The 12,198-nt window shown below is 43.3% G+C and overlaps 1 protein-coding gene across 4 annotated transcripts in view; it reads right to left on the bottom strand.

The window, feature by feature from the left end:
- The window catches only part of HMCN2 (hemicentin 2), a 222,500-nt gene that overhangs the window by 148,479 nt on the left and 61,823 nt on the right, over positions 1–12,198 (bottom strand). For all 4 annotated transcript variants that reach the window (XM_056812558.1, XM_056812559.1, XM_056812560.1 and 1 more), the window contains exons 20-22: positions 12,013–12,125; positions 10,953–11,112; positions 9,638–9,803 (exon numbers count right to left, since the gene is read on the bottom strand). In XM_056812558.1, coding sequence (XP_056668536.1) covers positions 9,638–9,803; positions 10,953–11,112; positions 12,013–12,125 — 439 coding nt within the window. The remainder of the gene's footprint in view (positions 1–9,637; positions 9,804–10,952; positions 11,113–12,012; positions 12,126–12,198) is intronic.

Here is a 12,198-nt window from a genome sequence, read left to right as displayed (position 1 = left end):
TTTTCATTGGTCCCTCAGAATAGTAGCTAGAAAGTATCTGAGTCCAGATTTGAACCCAGGACCTACCATCTCCAGGCCTGGTACTCTATTGACTGTACAACTTAGCTTTTCCATAATAGGCTATTAATATGTGTTTGTTGAAATGAATTGGTTTACCACCCTGTCGCTCTATGCCAGTCATTCCTGTCTCTATAAATTTGCCCAGACAGTTCCCACCACTTGAAATGTACTCCTCCAATCCTTTCTATCCATCTATAAAAAAAAATTTTAACCCTAATCATCTATCTTAATATAAATTCTAGGATGAGGCCTTCAGGGTTAAGTGACTTGCCCAAGGTCACATTGCTAGGAAGTGTCTAAGATCACATTTGAACCTAGGTTCTCCTGACTCCATGGCTGGTGCTCTATCCAATGTGCTACCTAGGTGTCCCCAGTAGATCAAATTTAGATGGCTAAGGGACAACTAGGTAGCACACTAGTTAGAATATCAGTCCTGGAGTTGAGAGGTCCTTGGTTCAAATATGACCTCAGACACTTCCTAACAATGTAACCCTGGGCAAGTCACTTAACCCTGATTGCCTAGTCCTTGCTACTATTCTGTCTTAGAATTGATATTAAGACAATGGTAAATGTTTATAAGTTTTTTAATTTAAAAAATAAATAAATGTGGCCTATTTTTCAAGACCTAGCTCAAGTCCCACCTACTAAATAAAGCCATCTCCAACCCTTCTAATCTTCCATGGATTTTTCCCTTGTCTGAATTTCCTGCCAACCTGAGTGTCTACACCCAACACTGAATCGACAGCTGTTTGCAATAGTTTCAAGAGTATGTCTTGCCTCGCCACCTAGACTGGAAACTGAAGGGCAGAGACCGTGTATCACACCTCCCGGTCTCTCCCTTTGACACATGGTACAACGCTGCTGAGAGCAGAAGCTGAATGGCACGGCAGTGGAGTACGAGTGCCCCAGACCTACCTCTGACAGAGATGCAAGTATATAAGGAAACAACAAGCTCCCACAATTCTCATGAAGCCATACGACTCCCCAGGACACGGGCCCTTTGTGGGCCTGAAGACTCCTTGCTGCCCCTTACCAACACCTCCCTCAGCTGGAGAGAACTGGACTTGCAGAGGCAATAGAAAGCGGACATTCCCGATGAATAGAAACAGAAGCCCTTAAGAAAATAAATCCTATTTTTTTTTGAGAGGTTGAACAGGGTTGTCAGAGCAGGAAGAATCGGCAAGTCTCAGGACAAGAGCCACAAGCTTCTTTGACAGGCCCCCTAGTCAAAGAGCCTGGTTCTGCCCGTCACTTCTACTCTCTGACCCCAGAAAATCAGGGATGAAGGTTGGGAGGGAAAAAGGCCAAGATGACGCAGTATGAAATCAACCACATACATGACACCCCCCAAGCCAGAAAAAGTATATCATCACTTTTCAGAGGATGGGCCGTTTGTAAGTGCTGAGGCCTGCTGGCACAAGGCCGTAGTCGTCAACTGGCTTCATTTAGAGCACTTAGATGTGTCTGGGCTGGGGTCCTGAGCACATCCATCCTGGAAAGGGACACATTTCTCTTTCAAAGGCAAGGCTTCGCCCTCAATCTGAATGAGTCAGTACAAAGGACACAGGCCTGGGAATTAGCAAACCTGGTTTCTAGTCATGGCCTGACCTTGCGTGTGACCTGGAGGATTGGGGGGTGGGAAGAAGAGAACATTTATTGAGTGCTTTATCAAATGCCAGGCACTGTGCTAAGCACTTTACAAATAGTTTGCCTTGAACGGTATTATAGTTACCTTTTTTTAACAGTTGAAGAAACTGAGGCAGATAGAAAGTTCCTTGCCCAGAATAAAAAAGCTAGGAAGTATTTGAAACTGAATTTGAATTTGGGTCTTCTTGACTCCAAGTTCAGAACTCTATTCCCTGGACCCTCTTGTTGCCTCTTGGACAAGACACTCGGTTAAATAAGGGGGCTGAACGAGATCTCTAGTCTGTGCCAGACAGGTTCTAAGGTCCATTCAGCTTAATCCAACAAGCATATCATAAGTAACTACCCTGCGTGAGGGACTGTTCTGGGATAGGGACCTAAGGACAAAACAACAGTCCTGGACCTCAACGAGCTTACCTTCTGCAATGTTCGATTTACATCTAAATGACCTGAAAGGTCCCTTCCAATCCTGTGGTGCTTCTAGGAAATTTCCCATGTGGCCACTCACTGATTCGTTCTCAAACCCCAAACTTGAGCCCAGGCAAACAATGCCAACATTTTGTCTAAAGGAACTGGCCTTTTGAAGCCCTGTCCAGGTAGTTCTTGGGACAAGTGCCTAAGAAGTCTGAGGGAAGTGAATGCCCACTCCCACATTGTGATTCTTGATGCATGCAGGAACCAGATATCTGGCTTGTGTCCATTTACACCAGTATTATTCCAAGTACTTGGAATTTCCTCAGTTTCCCCTTCTGGGAAGATACTAGATTTGGGGGCAACTAGGTAGTACAGTGAATAGAGCATCAGGCCTGGAATTGGGATGACCTGGGGTCAAATCTGGCCTCAAATACTTCCTAGCTATGTGACCGAGAAAGTCACTTGACTCAAATTGTCTATCCTTTGCAGGTCTTCTGTCTTAGAACTCATACTAAGGCAGAAGTTAAGTGTTTTTGTTTTTAAAGCCTAACCTTCCATCTTAAAATCAATACTGCTTATTGGTTCCAAGGCAGAAGAGCAATAAGGGCTAGATAGTGGGGGTTAAGTGACTGGTCCAGGGTCACACAGTTAGGAAGTGTCTGAGGCCAGATTTGAACCGAGGACCTCCCATCTCTAAGATATCCCTAAGATAAGTGTTTAAAAAAAAGATACTGTATATTGACTATCATCCTAGAATTATAGAAGCTGGAGTGTTATTCCCTCTAAATTGGAAAGCTATCCCCTCTACAGAAAAAACAAAAAGTGACTATCCAGCCTCTAACTGAAAACCTTTAGTGACAGGGAGCTTACTACCTTTTCCCAAGACTGTCCTTCCCATTTTGTAATAGCTTTAATATTAACAATTTGTTTAACTGTTCAGCTCATGTTTACCTCTCATTGGTCCTAAAGTAGAAAATAGGAGATATCCCACCTCCTCATTTTACAGAAAGGGAAACTGAGGCCCATAGAGGAGCATTATTTTAAATGAGTTTTATAGCTAGCCAGCCAGGTAGCTCAGTAGATTGAGAGTCTGGTCCAAAGATGGGAGGTCCTAGATTCAAATGTGACCTCAGACACTTCCTAGCTGGGTAACCCTGGCCAAGTCACTTAACCCCCATTGCCTAGCCCTTACTGCTCTTCTGCTTTGGAACTAATACACAGTATTGATTCTAAGGGTTTGTTGGTTTGTTTTTAAAGCTAGACTGAATCATAGAAATTTACCTCATGATGAGGAATCTTGTAAAAGATAGCCAAGAAAGTTAAAACGTTTGTCAAGAGTCACATTACTGCAGCAAAGCTGAGGCTGGAACCCGTATCTTCTGACTCCCAAGTCAGGGCTCTCCCCACTCACCTTCTCTACCTCCCTAATTGCTGATCCAGGAGATCCTGAACTCTAAAAATGGTGGCGCTCAAACCTCATCCCCAACATGAGCCTTGTAGATGGCTCAACAAATACTTGCTAACAGCTGGCCCTGTGAACACTTGGCAAGAAGTGAAGTGTGAAAGCCAGCATGACAGGCTTTCTCTGTATTCCTTTCTCCCCTTTACCTCTCTGTCAGGCCCTCACTTGTTCCATCAAACTGATGGAACTTACTTTCCTTACTTTCCTTATTGGGAACCTTCCAAATGGAATCACCCTTGCTCCCCCGTTAAAGCTGAAGCCTTCCCCAACTGGTGACCACAACGTTCTCGTGGAAACAGGAGGGTCCATGTTGATGCTCTGTCCTGCCCCACTTTCCCCCAAGTGGTACCCAGAACGAGGAAAAAGAAAGTGGCAGGAAGAGAGAGACAAAGCCCATCCTCTGTGTTCTCTCACCACCCTGCCTGACACCTCCCGCTCCGTCCCTCCCAGTTTGGATCGTCTTGGGCTTGGCTATGTTTGGGAGCTTGGCTGGGATGACCAGGGAGCAGGAGTGGAAGCCAGGAGCCCTCACAGCTGTGTGGCCCTACATCCGAATCACAAACAAACACTGTCTCCTGGTAACAGCAATTCATCTCAGCATCCCAGGCACAGTCACAAAATGTAAGAGCTGGAAGGAACCTTAGTTCATCATCTAGTCCACGGCCCTTATTTTACATATGAGGACACTGAGGCCTAGAGAGAGAAGTACCTGCTGAAGATCATATAGTTCGCTACTGGCAGTGAGTAGAGAACCCATCTCTACTGATTCCCCCCATCCCAGTCCAGTGTTCTTTCCATGGCACCACACAACTCATTTAACACCATGCCAGAGAACTTCAGATTAATAACTGAACTGGAAGATGCAAAGCAAATGCAAAATAATACAAAAGACAGTCACCAGCATCTATCCATCCCTCTCAGGAAACCTCATCTCTTCCATAAAGTCTTCCCCAACTGACTACTCAGACCATAGCTCCTTCTGGGAACACCTTCAGATGGTCTTTAATACTTCTTGGATCCATGGTTACACCATTGTGAGTCTGCCCTCCACCAGCACTCTACATCTTGGTAGATGGTCTCCATGAATTTTGGTGGTCAAAAACCCACCGCTCTGAGGCTAATCTGATGACAAACCAGAGGTAAAGGCTATTGTTGGACCCACCTTCAAAGCCTTTCCAGCATAGGAGGCTCTTCCAGTTCAATTTCATAGCCTTCAAGAAAGCAAGGTCACTTCCATGCCATAAGAAGGAAAATATCAATTGTACCCTACTGTCTAAAATTTGGAATTCCAGATTATCGGTGGCAGATGGCACCTTAAAGAAGATCTGATCCACTCCTTTCATTTTATAGAAGACTGAGGCCCAGAGAGGAGCAATAATTTATACAGTCACCCTGGCACTTGGTGACAGATCTGAGACAAGAACCAGAGGCAACTAGAAGGCTCAAATTCTGCCTCCTCAGACATTTGCTAGCTGTGGACCCTGGGAAAGGATTAAACCTCTCAGTCTCAATTTCCTCACTTGTAAAATAGAAATAATTACACTGACCTCACTTCTGGATTTCAAAAGATTGGGAAGATCACTTGTGTAAGGTGCTTTGCAAACCTTAAACCACTATATAAATGCTAGCTATTATACACATAGTTGCACGTTGTACTCTGATTGTAATTCTCAGAACAGGGACTATCTTTTTAAAGTTTCTCCCTTATAAAGCACAGTAGCAGGACAGAGGATGGATACTTAAAAACTTGTTGTTAGTTGACCTTTGAGTCAATAGCTCAGACATCTTTTCTTTTTCTCCATCAATTAACATTGCTGTTCTTACTTCAATAGAGGAAAATGGATTCCCTGGAAGACTCAAATAGCTAATTAAATGGAGCTAATTATTTTTGACATATATAATAAACTGGGGCAGTGAGGTGGTACAGTGGATAGAGTGCTAGGCCTGGAGCCTGGAAGACTCATCTTCATGAGTTCAAATCTGGCCTTAGATACTTACTAGCTATGTGATTCTGGGAGAGTCACTGAACCCTGTTTTCCTCAGTTTCCCTGTCTCTAAAATAAGTGGGAAAAGGAAATGGCAAACCATTCTGGGATCTGAGACAAGAAAATTCCAAATGGGGCCATGAAGAGTCAAATATTACCAAAAATGACTGAACAACAACATAATAATCTGTGACTCACTTTAGAGAAGGTACTTTTTGTGGGCAAGGGAGTATGAAAGGCAGATGGAAACATAAAAATTAACTTGGAGGAAATCACAGACAGAGAAAGGAGTCTAGACTGGAAGATGGAAGACCCAAGTTCTAATACTATCTCCACCATTAACTAGCTTTCTGACCTTATGAAATTTGCCCCATTTTTCTATGTGTCTATTTCCTCTTTTCTACAATATGGAAATATGTTTTGTAATAATAATACATATATAACCCAGATTGAACTCCTTGCCACCTCTCAGAGCAAGGAAAGAAGGAAGAGGGGAAATAATTTGGATCAGAAAACTTCTGTGGAAATTTGTTATTATATGTAATTAGTAAAAAAATTAATTTTTTAAAATTTAGAAAACAAAAAAATAAAAATAAATATTTCCTTTTTCTGAAATGTGGACAAGACAACCTGCTCAACGTAGAGTTCTTTGTTTGCTGTACCAAAAGCCTCTAACCCCATCCCTAGGGTTTTTTTATAAGTTCAGAAAGATGGCACCTGCCCAGGGTAGGAGGAGACATAACTACATCTGGTCTTTTAAATGTGCCATAGCAAAAGCATCTTGAAGCCAGTTGGCTAAGACTCCAGGGGATAAAAGAGTGGGCAAGCCATAACAAAGAAAGTGCTGATGAGGCTATATGAAAAGAGGAAGGGGAAGAGTAGAGCCTCCAGATTTTAGAGATAATGGCTTGCTGGGACAGCAGGTCTGCCAAAACTTTGTGTCAAAGAATCAGAAGAACTGGCCAGCGGGGTAAGGCACATTACTGGGGGAATGGGGGTGGGATGGAAAGCAGGGAGAAGTGAGAGAAGGAAAAACAAGGAAAATTTGAGTTGACTGCGTTCGTATGAAGCCAATTTACAATCAATTTCATGTTTGGGAAAGTGTTGCTTTGTTTGGCAGATGGGAAAGAAATGCATAAGATGTAGTAAGTACCTTTGAATGAGATGAAATGAAAAACCAAATAGGGATGAGAGAATGGATGGGAAAGTACTTAGAGAAGCACAGCATAAATGTAAGAGAGTATCCATTGGACGGAAACGTATCCTAGGCTGGCAAGGGGAAAGGGGAATACGAATCTTTTTTCTCCATCTGAGCAAAATTCAACGAACCACCAAAGGAAAACTAAGCACGCCAGAGGTGGAGGGGGCAGGAGGAAGAACAGGATGGATTCTGACATTGCAAAAGCTGTCCACACAAATTTATGATTCCCAGCAGATCTATTAACGCATCAGAAAGAGGAAGAAGGAACAAATTTGATTGTTGGTTCCATGTTTCAGGCCTAGTCAATAAGAGACCATTAAAAGAGTGTTCTGGCCCCAGCTACTAGTTCAGCTGAAGATGTTAGCAGGAAGCTCAGAGAGAAGGGGAGCCTCTTTGGGGGACAAGAGTGGGCACATCTTCTTCTTCTCCCCCTCTCCCTCCATTTCCCAATTGTGTGTAAGCTTCCCCTTCCCAACCCTGCCAGCTACCTTGGAGCTTCAGTGACAGCACTAGCTAAGAATGTACTAAAAGCCAGATGTGGGGGGGGGGGATGTAGAAAAAAAGCATGACGTTCCCTCCCACCCCTCCCCTGCATGTAAGCTGGCAGGCAGACCCCCAGCTGTTTTCAGGAGTATATGTGCTCAGGCTCAAAGCGTTGGAAAGGCCCTCGAAAGCAGATGTTCCAAGGAGACAGATGTTCAAATGATCGAGGAAGCGGGGGGCTGGCGGGGCCACTGCAACCCTTTCTGTCTGGTTTCTTTCAAAGGCTTTGCCAGTGACTGATATCATCATGCTAGGGCTATAGCCTCTCCCCAAGGAAGTCAATGACCCTTTCCGCCCCCCTCAACCTCAGAGCCAAAGGATCAACAAGTGACTCTTCACAGCCAGAGAACTGCTGTCCCCCACAAATCCACCCCCAGATCCCAGGACCCAGTCCAAGATTCATGGAGAAAGTCAAGAACAGAGCAGGACTGAGGTGGAGGTGGGGAATATCCCTTGTGTCTGAGAAACAACCATGGATCTAGGTGCCATGGGGAGGGGGGGCCTAGGGGGAGGGCAGTACCCCAGGGCAAAAGGAAGACCAATTGGGGCAGACTGCTCCATTCAATGACTTCCCCTACCTATTCACTGGCCTTGTAAGGGGAACCTAAAACACTATTCATCAACCAAGAAACCACATTAATACTGCCAAGGAGAAACCAAAACCACAAAAATCCAAAAGTAATTTCCATTGTGTGCAATCTGAAAGGGGATGAGTTGCTGTTTTGCAACAGAGTTGTTCTACAAGGGGATATTTTACCAGAATTATGGAATCATGGAAATAGGATATCTTTGAGTAGAATGAGTTTGCATTCCCTGGGCTACAAATTGTCTAATGGCTGGAGTAGCTAGATAGTCCAGTGGATAGAGTGCCAAGCCTAGATTTATCTTCCTGATTTCAAATCTAGACACTTACTAACTGTGTGACTCTGGACAAGTCACTTAACCCTGTTGGCCTCAGTTCCTCATCTGTCAAATTAACTGGAGGAGTGTAAGGGAGAAGAAATGTAGGGGTTAATATAAAAAGTTGGACTGGATTATTCAAGAGTAGGGTAGCCTGGAATTTTAATCCATTCCAAAATTATTTTTTTAGCAATTTATTTATAAAATATAGAGAATGAAAGTAAGAAAATCAGAGAGAGAATAGGGTAAGATATCTAACCTACAACACTAAGTGTTTTTCTCTGACCCCTGGCTCAACCCAGACAGGGCTAGTCCTTAGCCGGAGAGGCCTCAGCCTTGAGCCAAGGATCTGGGAGTGCAGGAAGCCTCTCTCAAGAGGACAGGCCTCTCCTGAGCTAGTCCCTTCAGAAAATCCAAGAAAGGAGTCAGCCTTTTTCACTCATCCCACCTGGTAGTTCTAAGGAAAATAGAAACAGTCCAAGATCCTCAGTCAGAGCTCCTCCAAAGTCAAGTTGAAGGCAAAAGGCGAAAAAGTCCTTCACAGGAAGTGCTTGACATTTTTAAAGACCATTCCTTTTCATCACTTCCTGTGACTTCCTTCCATTTTATGTGTACCAATTTTTTGACTTAGTACAGCCCAGAGGGCAGTCAGTCGATTCTGATTTGTCACCCACAATTGCACACATGGGTCACATACCTCCCCCACTCAAGTGTAAGTTGGGTGTATACGCTTCTGGTGATTAAATCTAAAAATGGGCAAGGAAGAGTTAATTTAATCTTCACAGGAGTAAATGGTAAACCACTTCAGTATCTTTGCCAAGAACCGCAAATGGGGTCACAAAGAGTCAGATACACCTGAACAATATACATACATAGTTCTATACACAAGTGCATATGTATATACATATACACACATATGTAAGTATATGGATAGATGAGCTAGAGAGGAAAATGGCAAACCACTTCATTATCTTTGCCAAGAAAACCCCAAATGGGATCACAAAGGGCCAGATATGACTGCAAAAACTGAACAACAAGGACAAAGTGGCTTATAATATGATTTGAATGAAAGGAGAAAATTATCCTGGCATCAAATATCCACCAGGATTAATCTTAAAATTGATCATTCATAAGTAAATTTTGGAAAATCCTATTTCCAGAGCTATCTAGAGCTATGTCAAGCCAAAGAAAGAGCTATGCTCCCTTGTTATTCATGCATCTCTTTTTCCCCTTCAAATCTAGATTAATCTATATGATCCCTTCCTTAAACTCTACCCTCTTAGACATGTTTTTACCTCCTGACCTTGCCTTCTCTGAATTTCAAACCCATAGAAGCATTAGTTACTTGCCATGTTGGATGTGCCTGCAAGTCCAGTCACATCCCTTTCTCTCTGTCCCTTCACCCTGCAAAGTCACAGGACTGGTTACCTGTCTGTGATGGGTGACAGAAGTTGGGAATCCTTTGTCCAAGTGATCAATGGGGATGGGGAACCTTCAGCTTCACAGTGAAGGGTCAGCTCCTTCCCAGCCAAGGCAGTGATTGTCACTGGTCGGTCTGAGTCGAGTGATTCATTCATGATGATCCTGGGTTTAGCTAAGAGTGGAAGGAAGTTGTAGCATGTTTATAACACTGGGGAATTACGAAGCAGATGAAAAGGAACAAGCCTAAGATGGTTCTTGAGGAGACAGAACTTCCTGAGAGTAACATCTAATGAGAGATTCAGAAACTCCTCATGATGAGATACATGTAGAGTACTCAGACACCGATTATATCTTTCCCAAGGTATCCCAAACCCAGCTGAGAGTTATTAGCCCACTAATATCTTAAATGGCACTATCAGAGTTTCTTTGCATAAACTCAAGGGAACTATCTAAGTTATGTGAAATCTAGTATATCAAGTTTTGCTCGAAATGAGAGAACCTTAATATGGGGAGGGAAAATTTTGTTGTGATACAGAGATTGTGTGTTGCTGTAATGAATGAAAAGAGGACAGACTTCCCTTAATGTATCTGAGATCTTACAAGTTCTACTATTAAGAAAAACAAAAAAGAAGCATCCTTGTCTCTATCCTGTCTCCTCCCATAAGAGCACAAAGAAAATGCCATTTCTTTCAAATCTCAGCAACCAATAACCCATAGTTAGTTGGGGTTTTAAGTCAACTGGGGAAGAATTAACTTGATCCCTAATTAAACCACACACCAGCTTTAAGCCCTCCTACTAGGTGTCACTTCCCAGAGTTCCAATTTGTACTGCCCCAAGAGCTACCCTTATGGTGCCTACAGGACTCTGGATACTATAGAGCAGTGTTGGCAAATATTTTTGAGTTCACGTGCCCAAACTACAACTTCAAGCTGCCTGTGAGCTCCCTGCATTACCCCAGAGAGTGGAGAGAGTACATACTTACTTTGAGTCACTGTACAGAGGGGCAGAGCATGAACAAAATGTCCTTAGTTGCTGGAAAGAGGAACAGAGCAGCTCCCCCCACTGTGCCAGTCCAGCATGCATGCCAACACTTCACTAACACTGCTTTAGAGACTTGGTTTACCAAAGAGAAGAATTTAGAAACCTAAATGGTAGCTCACTGGGGTTCTCAAAAGGAGCTTGAGATCACCAGTCTAGATCTAGAGGAAAGCCCAAGGTGGGAAGGATTTTCCTGACTACAGACCTACTCTCACATTAGACCTGCCCCTCTCCTATACACAACTACCTCTCCAAGAGCCAGGGAGAGTCCCAGCCACTTACTGTTCACAGAGAGTTGGATCTCCTGGCTGGAAATGCCCAATGCATTGGTGGCAGTGCAGACATAAGTCCCTGAATCTTGGGCAGATGGCTGAGGGAGGTAGAGGCTGCCTTCCTTGAGCACTTGATGGTGGGAACTCCGAGGGGACAAGGCATTTGTTTCCTAAAAGCAAAAGGAATCAATAGTCTCCACTTCATGTTGGAAAATAGAACCCCTGATTCCCCTGGCACTTCCTACACCTCCCAGCCACCACACTGACCATTATCCTCATCTCTCATCTGGTAGAAGATAAGTTTCTTGGGAGCAAGAATTGTTCTATTTTTGTCTGTGTCACTTAGCACATTGCCTGACTGCTAGATGGTATTTAACAAATATCTATTGAATTGTGATGTATTTAATCATAAAATTTAAAACTGGAGAGTATCTCAGCAGAAGCCCTAAGTTCCAATTTGGCCTTAGACCCTTCCTAGTTGTGTGACCCTAGGCAAGTCACTAAACCCCAATTGCCTAGCCTTTATTGGTCTTCTGCTTTGGAACCAACACTTGTATTGATTCCAAGATAGAGTGTAGGAGGTTTGTTTTTCTAAAGAAATTTTTTAAAAAAGAAAGTATCTCAGCAATCATTTTACCTAACTTCATCCTTTTTTCAGAAAAGAAAACTGAGACCAGATAAATTAAATGGCAATAATAGCTAACACTTTCATAGCACTTACTACATGCCAGGTACTGTGCTAAGCACTTTATAATTATTATCTCATTTGATCCTATCTAAATTTTCTTTTTTATCTCATTTGATCCACTCCTGGGAGTGCTATTCTCACCATTTTACAACTGAAGCAACTGAGGCAAACAGAAGTAAAGTGGCTTGTTCAAGGAAACACAGCTAGTAAACATCTGCAACTAGAGTGAACTCCGGTCTTCCTGACTCCAGACCCAGGGCTTTTTCTACTTCATCACCTAGTTGCCTATTGACTATAAATAAATCAGGGTGATTGATCACAAATCTCTTGCTTAGCCCTTCTGATCGATACTTATATATAAAATAAACAGAGTTCTACTTACCTTCCTCCAGGTAATGGTGGGAGTGGGAATACCCCTTGAGACACAGGGTAGAGAGATGGGAACACCCTCATTGGTGACATAGTGGGAAGCAGTAGGCAGGATGCTGGGCAATACTTTAAAGAGAGAGAGAGAGAGAGAGAGAGAGAGAGAGAGAGAGAGAGAGAGAGAGAGAGAGAGAGAGAGAGA

The sequence above is a fragment of the Monodelphis domestica genome, chromosome 1 (assembly GCF_027887165.1).
Source record: "Monodelphis domestica isolate mMonDom1 chromosome 1, mMonDom1.pri, whole genome shotgun sequence".
Lineage (NCBI taxonomy): Eukaryota > Metazoa > Chordata > Mammalia > Didelphimorphia > Didelphidae > Monodelphis > Monodelphis domestica.
Note: the sequence above shows the minus strand (reverse complement) of the source record. Positions and strands in the feature narration are given on the sequence as shown.